The 22703-nt window shown below is 41.9% G+C and overlaps 1 protein-coding gene across 1 annotated transcript in view; it reads left to right on the top strand.

Moving 5' to 3' along the window:
• Window positions 1-22703, top strand: part of tbcd (tubulin folding cofactor D) — a 152525-nt gene that overhangs the window by 79910 nt on the left and 49912 nt on the right. The window contains exons 15-19 of the mRNA XM_060942474.1: window positions 3506-3563; window positions 3637-3666; window positions 3895-3980; window positions 17173-17253; window positions 17384-17457. Of these exons, the coding sequence (XP_060798457.1) occupies window positions 3506-3563; window positions 3637-3666; window positions 3895-3980; window positions 17173-17253; window positions 17384-17457 (329 nt within the window). The remainder of the gene's footprint in view (window positions 1-3505; window positions 3564-3636; window positions 3667-3894; window positions 3981-17172; window positions 17254-17383; window positions 17458-22703) is intronic.

The following is a 22703-nucleotide window of genomic DNA, read 5'->3' as shown; positions in this document are numbered from 1 at the left end:
TGTGTGTGTGTGTGTGTGTGTGTGTGTGTGTGTGTGTGTGTGAATCCCTCGCGGGCACATTCACATTGCATGTCAGCGTGGAGGCTAGAAAGAGAGCCAGGACAGGGTGATAGGGGCGCTACAGGAGAGGAGAAAAAGAAAAAAAAACCCTAAACTAAACAAACAAAAGAGGGATTTGATCACCGTCGGAGCGGAGTGTGCTGATGGGGGACGACCTGCTGTCACCCGTCATTGCACAACGCCGTCATTCCAGGTGCCGAAACTCATTAGGCAAATCCTGGAATGATGTCACAGTTTCAGTGGCAGCTCTCTGAGTGACTAATCACAGACAAATCACAGATTTGCCAATTTTAAAGGGAATTAAGGAATGAAGAGAAAGGGTTTGATCGAGTCTCGTTCCGAGCGCCGGTGTTTAATACAGTCTCATAAGCGTGCTGGATGTATAATAACTAAGCACGAGGAGTTAGATCTTTATCTGCAGCTCAGAACTAATCTTTATTTCTGTTTACTTAAACTGAGCAGCTCCAGATTTATTGGCACCCGTGTTCAAGGGAAAGGAATGTCGTAAATCGGATTAACATTACAGAGAAACGCGTGAGAAATCGAACCTTTAATTGGAGTCGATTTACAAGAGCAATAATTAAAAAAATTATCATTTGAAAAAATAGCAAAATGGAAATATTTATTTACTGACTGACTGGCTTACTTGCTTCCTGACTGTCTTACTGGCTTACTTACTGACTGTCTTACTGGCTTACTTACTTACTTGGTGACTTACTGACTGACTGGCTGACTGACTTACTTACTGACTGGCTTGCTTCCTGACTGGCTTACTTACTGACTGACTTACTTACTGACTGACTGACTTACTGACTGACTGGCTGACTGACTTACTGGCTTATTTACTTGGTAACTGACTGACTTACTTACTGACTGACTGGCTTACTGACTGACTGGCTTACTTACTGACTGGCTTACTTACTGACTGGCTTACTTACTTGGTGACTGACTGACTTACTTACTGACTGACTGACTTACTTACTTACTGTCTTACTGGCTTACTTACTGACTGACTGTCTTACTGACTTACTTACTTGGTGACTGACTGACTGACTGACTGACTGACTGACTTACTGACTGTCTTACTGGCTTACTTACTGACTGACTGACTTACTGACTGTCTTACTGGCTTACTTACTGTAGCGGTTCAGTGTTGGTGGGTGGAGCACAGAGGACGGCAGGACAGAGATCAGGTTCAAAAATAGCGTTTATTGCTACACTTTTCAGTTTAACAATCTTTACTCAAATAGACACACACGACTGGCGTCTTGTTCGGGGATGAGCTCCTCTGCTCTCTGCTCTCCCTCTTTAAATAGGGTGCGGTCACTGGGAAGACACACACAAACACAGGTTAATTGACGTCAGGTGTAGTGATTCTGCCACTTACCTTCCCTGACTCCGCCCTCCTGTCACAGACCGGCGCTTGACCACGCCCCCGCTGCCACACTTACTTACTGACTTACTTACTGGCTTACTTACTGACTGGCTTACTGACTGGCTTGCTGGCTTACTGACTGACTTACTGGCTTACTTACTTACTGGCTGACTGACTTACTGGCTTACTTATTGGCATACTTACTGACTTGCTTCCTGGCTTTCTTACTGACTGACTGACATACTTACTGGCTTACTGATTGACTGACTGGCTTACTTACAGAAGTTGCTCCATGTATTTGCTTTCACTTCAGAGTCCTTGGGCCCAGATACATCACAATCTAAGAAAATATTCAAAGAAAACATAAATATAAAAGTTCTCTACCCGGCACAATATTCTATATCAGCTGCCAATATGTTTATTAGTGCAATATTTCTACTTCAGATGAAGTACTGTTCTTCATTTAACACTAGACGGCCTTTCAGATTTTTCAAGTGTAGGTCATAAAAAGAATTTTCCCCAACGCCCAATTATTTTTGTTTAGTGGACTGAAAGTGGACTGAATTCGAATCACAGACTTCCAATTTGATTTGTTTTTTAAAAATAGAGCAATTAATTAATTTATCTCCACGTGGCCCTAAATTCTCTGCTATTATTTCCTGCTTCACCATGACCCAATTCAAGATACTACCTCATGCATCACGTGGTGGGCTTTCCCCATTCGTGCAAGGCATTGTGGGATACAAATTTGAAACAGGAGAGAAAAATGGAGGACGTGAGTGTGCAAGTCAAATGTGAAAGACCGACTACAGTAACGGAAAGCATGAAGAAAAGACGTTATGTTATATACGAAGGAAAAGAAACACAGGACCAAACCCTTGATTAACAACCTTGTGCTTTGACAATTTCATGAAGGTGTGCTCACCTTCTGACATCAACTCCTCTCATAATTTTTGGATGAATTTCTCGAAGCTTGGTAAAACGCCTTGTTATATGACGGTAATACTCATATTGCGATTTAATTTAATTTGTGAAAACTTTCCCAGAGTTTTGACCCTTAATTAAATAACTTGGGCAATTTCATGAGGTTCTTCTGAAATCAACTCCTCTCACAATTTATGGAGGAATTTCACCAAACTTTGCGAAAGGCTTTGTTATATGACAGTTATACTCATATTTAAATTTCGTTTAATTTGGGCAAATTTTCCCAGAGTTATGCCCTTGATTATTAACAAACTTGTACTTTGGCAATTTCATCAAGGTGTGCTTGCTTTCTGAAATCAACTTCCCTCACAATTTTTATCCCCCGCTGGCTGAAAGGCCCGAAGGAGGATTATGTTGTGGTGATGTCCGTCCGTCCGTCCTGGGAAGGGTACTCACCTTCTGAAATCAACTCCTCTCACAAGTTTTGGAGGAATTTCACCAAACTTGGCAGGATTCTTTGTTATATGTCGGTAATACGCAGACTGCAATTTCCTTCAATTCAGTCACATTTTACCAGAGTTATGGAATAGTTGCCAACAGGGGATATTGTGCTTCCGCTATTTTATCATGTTTAAATATTCATTCAGATCACAGCTATAACATTCCACGCTACACAGGAGCCTCAGTCCTGACCGTTTTTATTTATTAAAAAATGGCAAGTACTGTAAATTTATCCATTTGTTTAATATTCATCCACAAACCAAGTCAGTTCGTGTTGTCGCTCATGTTATAGTAGGTTTTTTTTTTTTTATCATTTAAACAAAAGTATCAACATCCAGAAGTTACAGCTTGACCCCGGCACTGGAGACTCTTTCCATAAGTGTTAAACATCACATCAGTACATATCAAAACACGTATTGAAACGAGCTGATGCTAAGCGTCTGGTGTTATAGAGAATTAACTAACACCTCCTGACCAATCAGAGTCCAGAATTCAGCAGCGCTGTGGTGTAATACAGGAGGAGTGAGGAGGGACAGAAACGACTCTTGAGTCATTTGTGTATGTACACGAGTATACAGCTGTTATACATCTGGAACATCCTTAAAGTTCATCTTGTCCTCTTTCCTTTTTTTTTTTTCCATTCAGCGCTCTGGTCATCGTCGCCCTCTTCGACCGGAACGTCAGCTGCAGGAAAGCCGCCTCGGTGAGATGTTTTTTTATTATTTTTTATTTGTGTCCTAAAATAAATCAATAAACCGATCTTTTCTCTTTTGCAGGCTGCTTTCCAAGAAAACGTCGGCAGGCAGGTAGGAGCGCACGCACACGCACTAGCATCAGTCCTCATGTTAGATTCAGTTGCATCCAATCATGTTTTTTTTATGTTTGGACCAAACAGCATCGCTGTAATCCGAAGAGTTCACACATATTCACTGTTAAAGCCACATCCCATTCTCAAGATATTCTTCCTTTCAGCTCTGCTCCGTGTCGAGTGAGTAGATTAGCGGCCATAATGAACTCTGAATTTCTCTCCTCAGGGCACGTTCCCACACGGAATTGATATCCTAACAGCCGCAGATTACTTCTCTGTCGGGAACCTCAACAACTGCTACCTGAACATCAGGTAAGAAACGGAGGGTGAGATGTGGGGAAAGTGTCAACAGTTAGCGATAAAAATATATCCAAAGAATGGAAATGCAGCCCACAAAAATGGGTTTGGAATAAAGAATTCTTGACTGGAATAAAATTTAAAGAAAAAAAGCCCTGAAATATCGGCAAATTTAACAAAAGTTCATTTTAAACAAATGTATGATAATTAATTAATTAGTTTAAGGAGAATTGAAGGCTAATTTTTTTATTATCAAAATTCTATTTCTCATTTTATTAAATATAGGAATGCATTTTTGATCGCTATTTTGCCGCTGCTATAGCAAGTTCTGAGTGTTTGCAATATGCTATGTAATATATGGGTCTGTCTCAGAGACTGGGTACTGTGGGGTCCCCAACTAAATATACTCAGTCAATAAACTATACGGTTTTGAATGGTGATGTTGGTTTTAATTTGAAATAAAATGATGAAAGAAATAATACAGATAAAACTAAATCTTTGATGTAAATACTCTATTCAGAATTTTTCAAAAATTCTGCAAATTTGTGGAAAAATGGCGGCTTGATCTGGGACATGATAAACGGTCGACTACATCGCATTCCCTTAAAAAGGTTGTAGTCCACTGAAAAGTCTACAGTTATCACTGATTGTATTTTAAGTTGTAACTTTATCCACCTAAGGATTGGTGCGCTCACAGAATAATCATAACCATAATAAACATCACGCAAAATATTTCATCACCGTTGTAACTCTGTTTTCCGCAAACCAATCCGATCGTGTGTTTTGATCTAAACGGAAAGCCTCAGGGTCGAGGTCACGACCTCGCCAAAAGTAGGAACTTAAAATCACTACGCCGTATAAACATTTAGTTATAAATCTGCGTTTTTTTGTTTTTTAAAACGAAAGCTGAAAGTTAGGTATAGAATATGTTTCTTACAGAATATGTTACGATGGTAGCTGGTCTTGTATGAATTTCTGAGCTATAAAATGAGTTGTGGTCTATTTTTTACCGTAGCGTGTTATTTGTGTGCGGGGAAGGACACACATTAACAATTTGCATGTGTAGAATGGAATTTTCCACTCCAACAGTTAGAAGTTGATCGTGCTTCCATTTGCGGTCTCTCTGTTACGCGGGTGATCTGTTCGGACGTTATCACTGAAAAGGTGAGTTTTGACGGTTTTATTTTGTTTTAGTCTTGCAGGATAAGGCAATAGAATGTTTCTTTTTCATCTTGCGTTCATATTTCGTAGTGTTTGCGTATTTTTGGCCAATATTTTGCAACCATGGTCAATTTAGATCGAACTTTTGATAGAATCTACGGCCAGTCATTTTGCCCCGCTCAATGTCCGAAATGAGAGACCGGTTTCTGAGACGGACCCATATCAGTCCATATGTCAAAGCGATGGCCGTAAACGAGGTTCATTGAGACCTGTGCGAGACATCATAGGACGGAAGTAAAACGTACAGCAGAAATCAAAGTGACCGACATCTGCCAACGTTGTCAAAAGACGCGCGCGCCCTCTTTCAAATGCTGATGTAATCAAGCCGGAAGTTTTGTTTGTTTTGATAGCAATCAGGAAAGTTTGAAAAAAGTAGGCAGTAATCGTCATTTAAACTCATTTTTGTGCAATACTTCGTTTGGAAAACAGTTTTCAAAATGGCGGTACTGACACCTGGCTGACACTTCACGTTTCGAAGTCTCGCACAAGTCTCGTGAAGATCACGCGGATAAGCGACGCCTGCCGTGGACCAAATGAACTAAATTCAACACGGATAAAAACCGAACAGGCCGATAAGTATAATATTTAATTGCAATTAGTTGCCAATATGAGTCACGATATAAGGTTACTAAAACCGAAAACGTCATTGAATAACACGTTAATTAAGAAATAAAGCAAGTTTAAAAATGACTTCAGTTCTCCTGAAATTCTAGAGTTTTCAATCTGGACGTTTTCTTGTTCTATTGGAAAATGATTTTGCTTATTTCAAGCACTTCAAGCTCAAAAATGGCCACTTAGCAAGTGAAATTATCTTAAATATATTACAATAAACCAAAAAAACCCACACGTATAAAAAACGATTAAACTTTATTTCTCAACTTTTTTTCTGTATAATTTTACTGGGTAATTCAGTCGAACAAAACCATTTCAAGCTTGACATGACATGCGTCAAAATATCTAGAAAAAATTTCAATAATCCTGGATGAGATGTGCTGTAATATGCACTCGCTGGCCACTTCATTAGGAACCCCCACCCATCCACCCGCTGTTCTGTTTGATGCAGTTCTGTAATCAGCCGATCCCTCGACAGCAGCACGATGCATCAAATCACGCAGATACAAATCCAGAGCTTCAGTTAATGTTCACAATGTTCAAACATCGGAACGGGAAAAATTATGATCTAAATTTTGGTGTGACTTTCTTTCACTGTGGCGTGGGTGTTGGTTTGAGATGGACCAGATGGACTGCTGCTTTGAGTATTTCAGAAACTGCTGATCTCCTGGGGTTTTCACACACACACACACACACACACAGTCTCCATACACAGAATGGTGCGAAAAACAAAAAACATTCACTCGTGAGAGAGAGAGCGACAGTTCTTTGGGTGGAAAAAACAAACTCCTTGTTGATAAGAGAGCTCACAGATCAGAAAATGGAAAGATTGAACAGTTCGAGCTTTTTTTTTGTGCCAGGAAGGGTATAGTAACTCATATAATCAGTCTTTACAACCGTGGTGAGCAGAAAAGCATCTCAGCATACAACAGCAGAAAGAAGAACACATTGGGTTCCACTACTGCAGCCAAGAACAGGAACCTTAGAATCAACAGCAAGTTCCTATTAAAGTGGCCAGTGAGTGTAGATATGATAGAAATGTCATGATTGTAGCTAGAAATAAAATTTGTTGTGATTTTTAAAAATATTCTCAAAGGTCAGTTAGTTAAGATTAGTCAAAATTTGTCAAGAATGTTTAAAGGAACAGTCCACCGTACTTCCATAATGAAATATGCTCTTATCTGAATTGAGACGAGCTGCTCCGTACCTCTCCGAGCTTTGCGCGACCTCCCAGTCAGTCAGACGCGCTGTCACTCCTGTTAGCAATATAGCTAGGCTCAGTATGGCCAATGGTATTTTTTGGGGCTGTAGTTAGATGCGACCAAACTCTTCCGCGTTTTTCCTGTTTACATAGGTTTATATGACCAGTGATATGAAGTTCAGTTACACAAATTAAAACGTAGCGATTTTCTATGCTATGGAAAGTCCGCACTATAATGACAGGCGTACTAACACCTTCTGCGCGCTTCGACAGCGCATTGATATCTGAGCTCCGTATCAATGCGCTGCCGAAGCGCGCAGAAGGTGTTAGTACGCCTGTCATTATAGTGCGGACTTTCCATAGCATAGAAAATCGCTACGTTTCAATTTGTGTAACTGAACTTGTTTCATATCACTGGTCATATAAACCTATGTAAACAGGAAAAACGCGGAAGAGTTTGGTCGCATCTAACTACAGCCCCAAAAAATACCGTTGGCCATGCTGAGCCTAGCTACATTGCTAACAGGAGTGACAGCGCGTCTGACTGCGTCTGACTGACTGGGAGGTCGCGCAAAGCTCGGAGAGGTACGGAGCAGCTCGTCTCAATTCAGATAAGAGCACATTTCATTATGGAAGTACGGTGGACTGTTCCTTTAAGGAGGTGGGGGTCAATATTTATATTTTTTTAGTCCTTGAGTCCTTCTCCATTCCCACCCATGTTCACAAAGCTCCACCCCCAGGATCTACGGTGGCCTATGAAATTTATCAACTAGCAAAGATTAGCGTTCGCATCATCATTACGATGACATCACTCTCGTGGCCGCCGAGTGGATCCTGTACGTCCTGCCTGGTTCCATGTTTTTCACAAATATACTGATGATTTCTTCATATGCTAAAGCGTGTTCTAGGCAGAAGAACCTAATTTAAGCCAAAATTTTCTCATCATTCTGGCAAGGATTCAGTTCACGGAGACATCTGATGGTTTTACATATATATTATACTGTATAACCAAAAGTATGTGGACACCTGACCGTCACATCCATGTGAGGTTCTTTTCCAAACTGTTGCCACAAAGTTTGAAGCTCACAGCTGTATCGAATGTCTCTGTACGCTGTAGCTTTACAATTCCCTTCAGCGGAACTAACAGGTCCAAACCTGCTCCAGCATGGCGATGCTCCTGTGCACAAAGCAGCTCCATGAAGACACGGTGTGTTCAGGTTGGAGTGGAAGAACTCGAGCGTCCTGAACAGAGCGCTGATCAAACTCGGCTCGGCTCGACTCGACCCCACTGAACACCTTCGGGATGAGCTGGAGCTGGAGCCTCCTCAACCTCAGCATCCCGACCTGAGCACCTGATCTCAGTAACGCTCTTATAGCTGAACTGGATGATCACAGTGATCTAATGGAATGCCTTCTAGAAGAGCAGAGATGATTATGAGAGCAAAGAGGGCATAAATCGGGGAAGAAACGGACATATGGGTGCGAATGTGATGGTTGGGGTGCAAATACTTTTGCACAATTCTCAATCATTCTGAATTCATATCCGTGAGGTCACCTGCCATGTATATTATTATTATTATTAAGGGAAGAAATGAGTGATCTTTCGGCGTAGGTTTTTTTTTTTTTGTGTGTGTGTGTGTGTTCTATTGTTAAACGTTTAACTTCTGCGCAAAATACGTCAAATGTTCGTACTCCTGTCTGTGGAGGAGCTCAGACTGCTGGCATTGTCACTTTTTACAGGAAATGTTAAAAGATTCATATTTGAAGCTGGATAACTCACTAATGTTCACAGGGCGTTGATGGTAACTCCGGCCCCGTCTAGTCCAAAAGGAACGATCTAAAGTTGCGCAATAAATATTCTAAGCTATATACATTATATACAAGCTATATATAGAAGCGATATCCACCCTAGGAATATCAACCTATTTGCCAGAAAGAATCCAAAACGGCGAGGAATTGGCGGAGAAGAAGCGATTTTTGTTGAACTGCTGTTGAATTAAGGCTGAATTAGTTCATAATTTCATTAATAATTGTAATTTAAGCAAATCTGGGTAGAAGTTACAGTGGTGCTTTGGGAACTCTTTAGAATTTTCTATATTTCTGCATAAATATGACCTAAAACATCATCAGATTTTCACACAAGTCCTAAAAGTAGATAAAGAGAACCCAGTTAAACAAATGAGACAAAAATATTATACTTGGTCATTTATTTATTGAGGAAAATGATCCAATATTACATATCTGTGAGTGGCAAAAGTATGTGAACCTTTGCTTTCAGTATCTGGTGTGACCCCCTTGTGCAGCAATAACTGCAACTAAACATTTGCGGTAACTGTTGATCAGTCCTGCACACCGGCTTGGAGGAATTTTAGCCCGTTCCTCCGTACAGAACAGCTTCAACTCTGGGATGTTGGTGGGTTTCCTCACATGAACTGCTCGCTTCAGGTCCTTCCACAACATTTCGATTGGATTAAGGTCAGGACTTTGACTTGGCCATTCCAAAACATTAACTTTATTCTTCTTTAACCATTCTTTGGTAGAACGACTTGTGTGCTTAGGGTCGTTGTCTTGCTGCATGACCCACCTTCTCTTGAGATTCAGTTCATGGACAGATGTCCTGACATTTTCCTTTGGAATTCGCTGGTATAATTCACAATTCAAGTCAAGTCATGTTTATTTGTATAGCGCTTTTAACAATAAACATTGTCGCAAAGCAGCTTTACAGAATTTGAATGACTTAAAACATGAGCTAATTTTATCCCTAATCTATCCCCAATGAGCAAGCCTGCAGCGACGGTGGCAAGGAAAAACTCCCTCAGACGACATGAGGAAGAAACCTCGAGAGGAACCAGACTCAAAAGGGAACCCATCCTCATTTAGGCAACAACAGACAGCATGACTATAACATTAACAGTTTTAACATGAAGTCAGTTTCGTTGATGTTATAGCTCTTCATTGATGGAAACTTGAGTGCAAAACTGTTCATGACAACTGCAGTCCTAAAGTTAGCAAGTCAGCTGTAGTCCTCAGCCATAAAAGCATTACTGTAAGCGTCCAGAGCGTCCTCCAGGTGTGACTTTCAACTGTCCACATGGGGCCGTCCTCCACAGGAGCGATGTGATGAGACTCCAACCAGACACAGGGCACCAGGATGGATCAAGCAGGTCCGAGGAGCAGAAGAGGTCAGCATCTCGATCCCAGGACCAACATGTAACTCAGAGGGACAGATTTGGGGGGGGGGGGGAACACAGGTTGTTAGGTACAGTATAATTCATTGTTCCATCAATGATGGCAAGCCGTCCTGCCCCAGATGCAGCAAAACAGGCCCAAACCATGATACTACCACCATGTTTCACAGATGGGATCAGGTTCTTATGCTGGAATACAGTGTTTTCCATTCTCCAAACATAACGCTTCTCATTTAAACCAAAAAGTTCTATTTTGGTCTCATCCGTCCACAAAACATTTTTCCAGTAGCCTTCTGGCTTGTCCACGTGATCTTTAGCAAACTGCAGATGAGCAGCAATGTTCTTTTTGGAGAGCAGTGGCTTTCTCCTTGCAACCCTGCCATGCACACCATTGTTGTTCAGTGTTCTCCTGATGGTGGACTCATGAACATTAACATTAGCCAATGTGAGAGAGGCCTTCATTTGCTTAGAAGTTACCCTGGGGTCCTTTGTGACCTCGCCTATTCCACGCCTTGCTCTTGGAGTGATCTTTGTTGGTCGACCACTCCTGGGGAGGGTAACAATGGTCTTGAATTTCCTCCATTTGTACACAATCTGTCTGACTGTGGATTGGTGGAGTCCAAACTCTTTAGAGATGGTTTTGTAACCTTTTCCAGCCTGATGAGCATCAACAACGCTTTTTCTGAGGTCCTCAGAAATCTCCTTTGTTCGTGCCATGATACACAAACATGTGTTGTGAAGATCAGACTTTGATAGATCCCTGTTCTTTAAATAAAACAGGGTGCCCACTCACACCTGATTGTCATCCCATTGACTGAAAACACCTGACTTTAATTTCACCTTCAAATTAACTGCTAATCCTAGAGGTTCACATACTTTTGCTACTCACAGATATGTAATATTGGATCATTTTCCTCAATAAATAAATGACCAAGTATAATATTTTTGTCTCGTTTGTTTAACTGGGTTCTCTTTATCTACTTTTAGGACTTGTGTGAAAATCTGATGATGTTTTAGGTCATATTTATGCAGAAATATGGAAAATTCTAAAGGGTTCACAAACTTTCAAGCACCACTGTAGGTGACTGGCTTTGTTTAGTTCACGTATGGCCCTGGGGTAAAAGCTGTTCTTTTGTCTATTTGTCCGTGATGCAATGGACCTGAACCGTCTACCAGAGGGCAGTGGTTCAAGAAGTTGGTGTCCAGGGTGAGAAGGGTCCTTTAGGATGTTGGTGGCTCTGCTGAGGCAACGGGTGGTGTAGAGTTACGCTAAAGAGGGCAGCCAATGATCATCTGTGCAGAGTTGATGACTCTTTGAAGAGCTTTCTTGTCTGCTACAAAGCTGCTGGTGTACACCGTAGCGACACAGTATGTCAGTATGCTCTTGATCGAGCAACGGTAGAAGGTCACTAGCAGCTACTCGTGGAGGTTGTTCTTCTTGAGGATCCTCAGGAAGTACAGTCGCTGCTGTGCCTTTTTTACTGCTGCTGTGGAGTTTGTGGTCCAGGTGAAGTCCTCTGCAATGTGCGTGCCCAGGAACTTGAAAGTGGGCACTCTTTCCATCCTGACCCCGCTGATTACCAATGGAGTGCTTGTTGTGTTTTCGGAAGTCTGTTCTGAGTTCTTTTGTTTTTGATGGGTTCAGGGCTAGGTTATTTTCTTCACACCACTTTGTCAGTTTCTGGACGTCATCCCTGTAGGCTCTCTCATCATGTCTTGAGATGGGTGTAAAGGGCATAGAGGAGGGGGCTCAGCACACAGCCCTGTGGGGCTCCAGTGCTGAGTATGAGGGTGGATGAGGTGTAGGGGCCTAGTCTTACCATCTGGGAGCAGCTGGTGAAGAAGTCCTTGATCCAGTGGCAGATGGTTTGAGAGAGTCCTAAGTCAGGCAGTTTGGGAATCACTATGTCTGGGATGACTGTATTGAATGCAGAGCTGTAGTCTACGAAGAGCATCCTCACGTAGCTGCCCTGCTGTTCGAGGTGGCAAAGTGCAGTGTGTAGGGCAGTGGTTATCGCGTCCTCAGTAGACCTGTTTGATCTGTAGGCGAACTGGTAGGCTGGGAGGTTGGTTTTGATCTGCTGCTGGACCAGCTTCTCAAAGCACTTCATGATGATTGGAGTGAGTGCCACTGGATGGTAGTCATTGAGGCCACTGATGACTGGTTTCTTTGTTACTGGGATAATCGTTGCTGATTTTCGGCAGGTCGGGATGGTGGCCATGGACAGGGACAGGTTGAAGATGTTTGTGAAGACTGCTGAGAGCTAGTCTGTGCATTCTCTCAGTACTCTTCCTGTCAGTCCTTCTGGTCCAGAAGCCTTCCTGGGGTTGACAGCCTTGAGGACACGCCTCACTTTGTGCTCCTGTACACTGAGCCTGTGGAAACATATCTGTGAAGAATCTCAGTCATCCAGTTACATAGTAATCTGTGGTTGGTTGAAGAGAGCAACTGGACTTGCTTGAAGATTCTTGAAAACATTTCGCCTCTCATCCTAAAGGCTTCCTCAGTTCTGTCTGTCTAATAGGGAGCATCCAGTATTTATCCTCTCATGGATCATCATAGAATCAGAATGCTGATGGTTGCATTGTAGGTGGCTGATCAAAGATGTCATAGACCCCCACCTCTGTTCAGTGATGGTCGTTCCAGGTTGACAAAAATGAACGATCCTCTCTGGCTAAGATGTCTGCCAGTTTTCTGGAAGTCCTCTCATACTCCCGCACCAGTCGAAGGGATCTCATCCCAAAGTGCGTAGAAACATATCTCTGAAGAATCTCAGTTTTCAAGAATCTTCAAGCAAGTCCAGTTGCTCTCTTCAACCAGCCACAGATTACTGAGCCTGTGGCTGTTGTAGGTGGGAGTGGTTGTAATGTCTGCTGCTTCTGCCGTTCTTACTTCAAAGCGGGCGAAGAAGCAGTTAAGCTCTTCTGCTAATGCGGCATTTACCTCAACAGTCCTGATGGCAAGATGGCGGCGCGCACAGACGCAGCGGCTCTTCGCTCTCCGGTCCGGTGCTTCTTGTGTGTTCTTGTTTGTTTGTCTGCTCGTTAACGTGAAGTTTAGTCAGGCGAATCCCATCTACAGTCGACTGGATATTTTGAACATCGGACATGGATGCAATCAAGCAGTTACAAATTATTTTATCGATGTTTTTAAATATAAATTAAAAACCCATCTGTTCACTCAGGTTTATGTTGTGTGCTTTATCATTTTATGGGCTTATGATTTACACTTCTGAGCTCATCCGGCCGACAGGTGATGAGTTTATGCCCTCGTGTTGTCTGTCGTCCATCCGGCGGCGTCCACGTTTCACGAAAATCACTACTTCTGCCTCAATTCTTCACTGATTTTGATTCTTTTTGGAATGAAGGTAGGGGTACCTGAGGTGCATATAGCTTCTACCCACAGATGCGCAGCTTGTGAACAGACAAGGCAGGCAACTGCTTGGAGCCCCCTGGCCCAGGGGCCCCCTGAGAGTCGGGGCCTGAGGGCTTATTTATTTTGTTTTTTATTGTTTTTATTGTTCTTTACCGTTGTATTTTCACATTTGGAATTTAAAAAACTTTGGTTTCATACATTTTTCGTTGGTGTCAGATTATTTATAACATATTGGTGATGAACACTGGTCAGAAGGGCCCCCTGGAAATTTTTGTTTGGGGCCACAACAGACTCTAGAATCGCCTCTGTCTACCCAGATTTGATTTCTCACGGGGCCGGAGCAAGCTACGCCGTCACTGATGGTCTCATTTAGTTTATTATTTAGTTTAAGGTGGTTTTTCCCCCCCCCCAGTATTTTTTATTGTTGATTGTTTTATTTTATTAACTTTTTTATTTATTTATTTATTTATTTATTTATTTTACAGTTTAACCACAATCAATTTAATTGATGTCACGTCCACATTTTTTTGTATTCTTTCTTGCATTATCTTTTCATCATTTATCTTTTTTTTTTTTTTTTTTTAAACTTTTATTGTCAGCCCTGTGATGACCTGGCGACTTGTCCAGGGTGTACCCCGCCTTTCGCCCGTAGTCAGCTGGGATAGGCTCCAGCTTGCCTGCGACCCTGTAGAACAGGATAAAGCGGCTAGAGATAATGAGATGAGACTTTTATTGTCGTCATATGTGATCCTAAAACATTGCTCATAGCATCAATCAGATTAGAGCTGAGCCGCGTTCCTGTGAGCCGAGCGTGCGGTGTGTTACTGAGACGTGCTCGTTGCCTCAGGAAGAGGGGCAGAAAAGAAAGAGCTTTGAGCCGAGTTACCTATAGGAGCTGGAGGTTGAAAGGCAGGTCTGTCCAGCCTCGGGGTAAAATGCCACTGGGCGAGGCGTCGAGCCGCCGCCTTCAGCTCACAAGAGCAACAATGTGGAAAATTCTAGCCTCAGGGAGTGAAGTAGACGTTGTACCAATGTTTATAACAGTGAGATCATTGTTTTTTTTATTTTTATTCTTTTTGTTATTTGATAAAATCTCATATTCAGAGCAGCACCATAAATGCTTGTTTAGTGATCGATGTACACACTGTGTGTAGGCTGTTCGGATCTGGATATAACATTTACATGAAGCATGTTTGTGTTGGGGGCGGCGCGGTGGTGTAGTGGTTAGCGCTGTCGCCTCAGAGCAAGAAGGTCCGGGTTCGAGCCCCGTGGCCGGCGAGGGCCTTTCTGTGCGGAGTTTGCATGTTCTCCCCGTGTCCGCGTGGGTTTCCTCCGGGTGCTCCGGTTTCCCCCACAGTCCAAAGACATGCAGGTTAGGTTAACTGGTGACTCTAAATTGACCGTAGGTGTGAATGTGAGTGTGAATGGTTGTCTGTGTCTATGTGTCAGCCCTGTGATGACCTGGCGACTTGTCCAGGGTGTACCCCGCCTTTCGCCCGTAGTCAGCTGGGATAGGATCCAGCTCGCCTGCGACCCTGTAGAACAGGATAAAGCGGCTACAGATAATGAGATGAGATGTTTGTGTTGGTGAACACCAAAACCTGGCGTGGAATTAAAAAAAATAATAATAATAATAAAAAGCCAGTGAAGATAAACGACGACGTGGACAATTAGTTGACGTTACACTTCTTTATTGCGCGGTATAACGTCGTCTCCCCTTCTGTCTCACTGAAATCTGTCTGCAAAATTCTTATTTTTTATTTTATTTCTTTTTTATTCTGTCGTATATGATCTAATTTTATTTATTTTATTTTATTTATACTGACATGCCTGTGTTCGAGAGATCTGCAAATTGCAATAATGTATTTTCAATTATTATTACATAAATAAATGATTTATAGGTTTATTTAATGAAACGTGTTGAGCACATTTAGCCTGCGACATGAATAATGGTGTCTTGCTGATTTAATAATTCACAAATTAAATGCTGATTAATAATTTACAAATGAATGATTGGGGAGTTATTTGGCCTTGACTTTGATAATACTACTACTAATCGTAATAATAATAATAACTTTAAATCGAGTCTTGTTGCAGAGCGCCGTGACCTCGTGGGGGAAGAAACAGAATGGCACTCGTCGTTTCACAGTGCAGTACAGTGTCGTGTCGGCGCGCTCAGACAGAGTGTGTTTGCTGAGATTAATATTTAATCATAAATACAGTATAATCATGAATAAAAACCCAATTTAGATTAACCTTATTGGGATTTATTTGTGTCTGTCTGTCCCTTTTTAATCTATCGGTCAGTCTCATTTATTTATTTATTTGTCTGTCTGTCTGCTGTTTGTTTGTTTATCTCTTTGCCGATCTGTCTTTATTTATGTATTCATTTGTCTGTCTCTTTGTCTGTCTGTCTTATGTATTTATTTTTATTTATTTACCTGTCTGTCTGTTTATTTATTTGCCTATCTATCTGCTGTTTGTTTGTTTATCTCTCTGCCTATCTGTCCATTTATTTGTCTGTCTGTCTTTTTGTTTACCTGCCTGTCTGTCTGTCTCTTTGCCTGTCTCTGTCTTTGTCTGTCTGTCTACATATTTGTCTTTCTGTCTGTCTGTCTCTTTCTATCTATTTATCTATGTCTCTATTTATTTATTTGTCTGTCTATCTCTTTTTAATCTATTTATCTATCTGTCTTTTTGTTTGTTTATCTCTTTGCCTGTCTTTATTTATTTATTTGTCTATCTGTCTGTCTGTCTCTTTGCCTGTATTTATTTGTTTGTTTGTATGTATGTATATTTATTTATTTGTCTGTCTGTCTGTCTGTCTGTCTATTTTTATTTATTTATTTATTTATTTACCAGTCTATCTGCCTGTTTGTTTATTTGCCTGTCTGTCTACCTGCTGTTTGTTTATCTCTTTGCCTATCTGACCATATATTTATTCATTTGTCTGTTTGTCTGTGTGTTTTTGTTTGCCTGTCTGTCTGTCTGTGTATTTATTTGTTTGTTTGTTTGTCTGCATATTTATTTGTCTATTTATCTGTTTGTGTTTATAATGTATTTGATGAACACCGTGGCCGTCTCGGCGTGCCGTGTGCTCCTGTAGTTCACGCTGTTCGGTTGTGTGTAACACTGAATCCTGATCAGTAATTAATGAGCACTGACACTAATTAAGGAATTAGAAGAGAAGCCAAAAAGCTTTTATTTGTCACCCGTACACTCAAACACAGACTTCAGCACACGGTGAAATTCCTCTCTGCATTTCACCCATCTGAAGCAGTAAACACACACACACACACACACACACACACACACAGAGCAGTGGGCAGCTATGCTACAGCACCTGGGGAGCAGTTGGGGGTGAGGGGCCTCGCTCAAGGGCCCTTCAGCCCAATCTCAGGCTGTGGCTGCTTCATGTTAACCTGCATGTCTTTGGACTGTGGGGGAAACCGGAGCACCCGGAGGAAACCCACAGAAACGGGGAGAACATGCAAATTAGTAAAGACTGAGAGTTTGTTGAAAATTTCAAGCCTGCATTGAAACCATGTGTAAGTAATGTTTCTGTAAGTAATGTCAGTACCACTGCTGGTGTTGTGTCTCTTCTCCCAGTGTTTATATAGCAGGTTTCGAGGAGTACACCACGCCCATGATCAACCACCTGCTGGAGAGGAAGATCAACCACTGGGATGGGTGAGCAGGAGCACCACACCTCCACAGGTCCAGACGTGGTTTTCATGGAAATGTCACTAAGGCGTGGAGTTAAACTAGCTGTGTGTGTGTGTGTGTGTGTGTGTGTGTGTGTGTGTGTGTGTGTGTTCAGGGCGATCCGAGAGCTGGCCACCAAAGCGCTGCACAACCTCACGCCCCAGGCTCCAGAGTACATGGCCAACACAGGTGATGATCTCGAAGCAGTCTTACAGGTTTATTTGTGGATTTGGGAGTGAGATTTGCGTCTCTGTGCTCGTCTGTATCCAGCATTGTTCATCTTCACTTCATCTTTATTATCTTATTTAACACGAGCGCGCATTTTAACGAGATGCCACTCAACCGTACGCCAAAGAGCTTCGAGTTTCTTCTCCACAGTAAAACTCAGCAGCCGGATGATATCTGAGTCTGGAACAGTCGACAGTTGCATAGATGATTTGAACTTGCTGATATTAACTATAAGCCCTGCCTACTTCCCTCCATTTTACATGAGTAAAGTTTTTGTCTTTGTCCTCGTTTCACTTCCTGTCACAGTAAACTCTGTCTTTTTTTTTTTTTTGTTCATTAATATGAAATTAACTCTATCTGTGTACTTTAGAATTAGCTAACGTTAGCTCGTGTTTTTGGGCCTCATTTATCATGCTGGATACGAACAGAATGATGTGTGAAACTTTCATACGCGTGTTTAAACGAGATTTAGTGTTTGGTCATGACAAAACCCATAAATTTGGAAAACCGTGTAATCTCCTCGTGTTTCTGAGTGAGTGTATGGCGAGGATCGCACTGACACACTTTTCTGCTGTGGTTCAGCAGTGGGAACCGCGAACACCGTTAGAGTTGCGCGACTGACGTAGGAGCAGAGCGCTGGTTCAGGCTGGTTCAGGTTGAACGTGATTCAACTTTCCGAGTGTAATGTAATGCCCGTCAATGTCAAGTTCATTAATGATGATGACAGTGACGGTGATGGTGACAACAAGGATGATGACAGTGATGAGGATGATGACGAGGTCGATGATGATGAAGATGACGACAACAGTGACGGCGATAGTGATGATGATGACGGTGACGATGATAGAGTATAATGATGGTGATGAAGATAATAATGACAGTCTTGATGAGGAGGAGGAGGAGGATGGTAACGACAATAATGAAGATAATTATGAGAACGGTGATGATGAGGTCAATAATGACGATGATGACGACGATTATGATGACGGTGCTGATGATGACGATCATGGTGATGACGATGATAATGGTGATGAAGATAATGATGAATACTGATGAGGATGATAACAGCAAAAATGGTGATGACGTTTAATGGTGATGACGATACTGATGATGATGATGACGGTGTTGGTGATGACGATCATGGTGATGACGGTTATAATGATAATGATGACAGTACTGATGAGGTTAATGAGTATAATGATGACAAAAATGATGATGATGGTGATAATAATGACAGTCTTGAGGAGGAGGAGGATGGTAAAAACGATAATGAAGGTAATGAGAACGGTGATGAGGTCGATAATGACAATGATGACAATAATGAGGATGATGATGATGGTGGTGATGACGATGATAATGGTGATGAAGATGATGACTACCGATGAGGATGATAACAACAAAAATGGTGACGTTAATGGTGATGACTGTGATGATGGCGGTGTTGATGATGACGATCATGGTGATGACAGTTATGACGATAATGATGACAGCACTAACGAGGAGGATGATAACGACAATAACGGTGATTATGACAATGGGGATGATGACGGTACTGATGATAATAATGATCATGGTGATGACGATGATGAAGATAATGATGACTACTGATGATCAGTGGCGGCTCCTGAATTTTTTTTTTTTCGGGGGGGGGGGGGCAATTTTCCACCGTTATGTCTACATGGACTATAAATGTCCACAGGACTGAAGTAAATTGACCTAGGTAGCAAGTCAACTGTTCTACAGAATGTTCTGTAAATGGATTTTGTACTTCAAACTCCATGACCAGCAAGAATTTTACAGACTGTGCAACTTAAGGACAAACAGGAAAGTGCACTTACTGTAACAAAACATTGTAAATAGTTGGCTAACGTAACAATAGCAGTTGAATAAATAGATGAGCGGATCTTTAGATCTTGCAATTACTGGTATTTACCAAGGATATTACCAAAGTGCTAACTCTCAGAGCAAAGTGTGGCAAATATAAAAATGCACATTGAAAACATCAAAAGTGAACGGATTCTGTGACTGTGTGTGAGTGAGTGAGAGAGTCACGAAGTCAACCAAACCCAGAAAAACACCACGGTGACTGGAGCCCTCAGTTTCGTCTTTGCCTCGTAGAGCTAAATCGAACACTCCACAAAATTTCACGCATTGGATGAGCCGGTTTAATATGTGCCTGTTCTTGCTCACCTCATCGTTGTGGCGGCGAACTGCTAGCCTGTAGCCCTCATCCGGCTGTGTAGCGATGTTCACTCTCTAGACCAGTGGCGAGGAGCTGAAAATAAAGGGCATACCCCTCCAGGCGGAAGAACAAAGCGGGACCTGTTTTATTTGAAGGGTATGGGTGTCTGCTTCATAAAAAACATGGTTGTACAAAATTAATATTGTAACAACATATGGTCCTTATTTGCCGGACCATCTGCAAAATTCTGTATCGCTATACCAGAGGCATTTCCTCTGCAATGAATGCACATATTGATGTGTGGGCATCAATATACTGCATCATTTAGGTCCATGATATGCTAATGCAACCTTTCTGGGCGTTTAATTTGATTTTCATCAATTTATGGGTGTATTAACCCCTGAGAATCCAAATATTTTTGAGGTTTTTTTTTTTTTTTCAGGTTGTTCGTTGAATATTTCAATTATAAATGATTAATTGTCAGGAAAATAAGGGAAAACTTGTATCATTCTATAGTTTTAGATGTCTTTTATTCAAAAATACCAGTTTGAATTGTTCAGAATGGGTACAACACTGCCAATTAACCCTTTGTTTGCAACTGCGCATAAACCCGGATTTAACGTTGAAATCACAATTTGAGAAAATGAAGTCGATATTTTCTCTATGGATGAGTTGTACGGGGCGGCACGGTGGTGTAGTGGTTAGCGCTGCCGCCTCACAGCAAGAAGGTCCTGGGTTCGAGCCCCGGGGCCGGCGAGGGCCTTTCTGTGCGGAGTTTGCATGTTCTCCCCGTGTCCGCGTGGGTTTCCTCCGGGTGCTCCGGTTTCCCCCACAGTCCAAAGACATGCAGGTTAGGTTAACTGGTGACTCTAAATTGACCGTAGGTGTGAATGTGAGTGTGAATGGTTGTCTGTGTCTATGTGTCAGCCCTGTGATGACCTGGTGACTTGTCCAGGGTGTACCCCGCCTTTCGCCCGTAGTCAGCTGGGATAGGCTCCAGCTTGCCTGCGACCCTGTAGAAGGATAAAGCGGCTAGAGATGATGAGATGAGATGAGTTGTACATTACTAAGGAGAGAAATCATTATTTCAAAGATGCAAATGTAGTCGGAGACATGTTTTCAAGCAATTTAACCCCTTCCTAGCTAATACAGGTTGATCGGGTCATTGGTCATACAAAACATTGCCGACATCTTTGATCGTGAAATTAGGTTTGCTAGCATAAGATATTTTTGAAAAGCACTATCTTATTAAACATCTGCTTCCTCTTCTATAAAAACCTGTTGATGTTTTTGTATTGAAACAATACACACATATTATTTGGATGGTGTGTACAACAACACGAAAACGAATAGAATATATTTTGTTCATTTTGTGCAGATCTGGGGATTTTTTTGTGCTGTTAACCCTGAACAGTTACTAGTAAATAATAGGCCTTCATTTCGATCAAACATGACTTTCAATAATTATACAGTGAACCCTCGTTTATCGCGGGGGTTACGTTCCAAAAAGGACCCGCGATAGGCGAAATCCGTGAAATGGTCAACTTTATTTTTTTACAACTATTATACAATTCAAATGTAAAGCATTTGTTTAAGAAATTAAAAAAAAAACATTCTTGCAAATAACTATGACAGTTTTTAATACTTTTAAAATAATAATACTGTAATAATACTGTAAAATAATATTTTTAATAATGAATACGAGGTTAGACACATTGCGACTCACGCGTATTTCACAGTCCCTCTGACTGTGCCTCTTCGTCCTGACTCCGCTCCGCTGTAGCGTCATTTTCTGCTGAAGGCTGTGGTGCAGGTGTCTTTTTCCGAGAGAAGAACATAGTTATGGGTAGTTGTTGGTCTTGTTGCGGACAGTCACAACCCTTTTTGCATCCTTGTTAAAACTTATTGCTGCTGTCGTCCTTATTTTATTTTCCTCCTTCTTTATGGAACGAACCGAAGATTCATTTATTCCGTAATGGCGCCCCACAGCAGCATAGCTTCTACCTTCCTACAGCATGTCCAAAAGTTTAACTTTTTCTGCGATAGTTAGCATCCTCCTCTGCCTTTTGGGCGCGTCTGGAGGTGCCTTTGTCGGTGCAGGACGTTTCGTCGACATTGTGGGTTTTGGCGTGGAAAAAAATTGCAAACGTAAATTTGGCAGGCTGTACAGAGACGAGGCACGGAAACGGTTGACACTGGTGTAAGTGAAAGACCAATATCAACTTTTTTCACTTCTAGACTACAGTCCCTTAGCCAATCAGGATTCTGAACACAATGCACTGTAAAAAAAAAAAAAAAATCCGCGAAGCCGCGAAAGATGAACCGCGTTATAGCGAGGGTTCACTGTAACCCTTTTTGTTCTCAGGTTGAAATCTAGTTCACTCATTATGCCAAGGGGTGGTCAAGTAGAGATTCTTGTAGAAAATGCCATGCTGTATGTCATTCACATCTCTACCAGTGTCTCCTGATCATGGGGGACATTCGGACAGGAAACACACGAATGTCAATGCAGAAGAGCCCTGCCGACACACAAACACACTTGGTACCTTCTGAGCAGTTACCGTCCGTACAGTCGAGGTGAGTGATATCACGGACTTCGGCTGGTGCTGATTCTTTCGTGTACAGAACCTGATGCAATCCTGGGATAGTGGCCAGACTGAGGTTTGGTGGCCACAGCAATTACATAATCCAGCGTTGGCTGCCCATAGAAACACAGAGTTCCATTCATTGTACATGAAGCCATGTGCTGCTTAGGACTGTTCAGCATGCAGTAATGAAGATGGCCGTAGGCCTTCCTCCCACAACTCTTACCTTAGTTGGAATGAGAATTAGGTTCAAATTACAGAAAACTTTGGCCATACAGAATCTTGCAGATGGTCCGGCAAATAAGGGGTTAATCCATATGTTGTTACAGTATTAATTTTGTACAACCATGTTCTTCATGAAGTAGACACCCATACCCTTCAAATAAAACAGGTCCCGCTTTGTTCTACCGCCTGGAGGGGTACCACCTCTTTTTAGAGGG

This window comes from Neoarius graeffei, chromosome 16 (genome assembly GCF_027579695.1).
Source record: "Neoarius graeffei isolate fNeoGra1 chromosome 16, fNeoGra1.pri, whole genome shotgun sequence".
NCBI lineage: Eukaryota > Metazoa > Chordata > Actinopteri > Siluriformes > Ariidae > Neoarius > Neoarius graeffei.
Note: the sequence above shows the minus strand (reverse complement) of the source record. Positions and strands in the feature narration are given on the sequence as shown.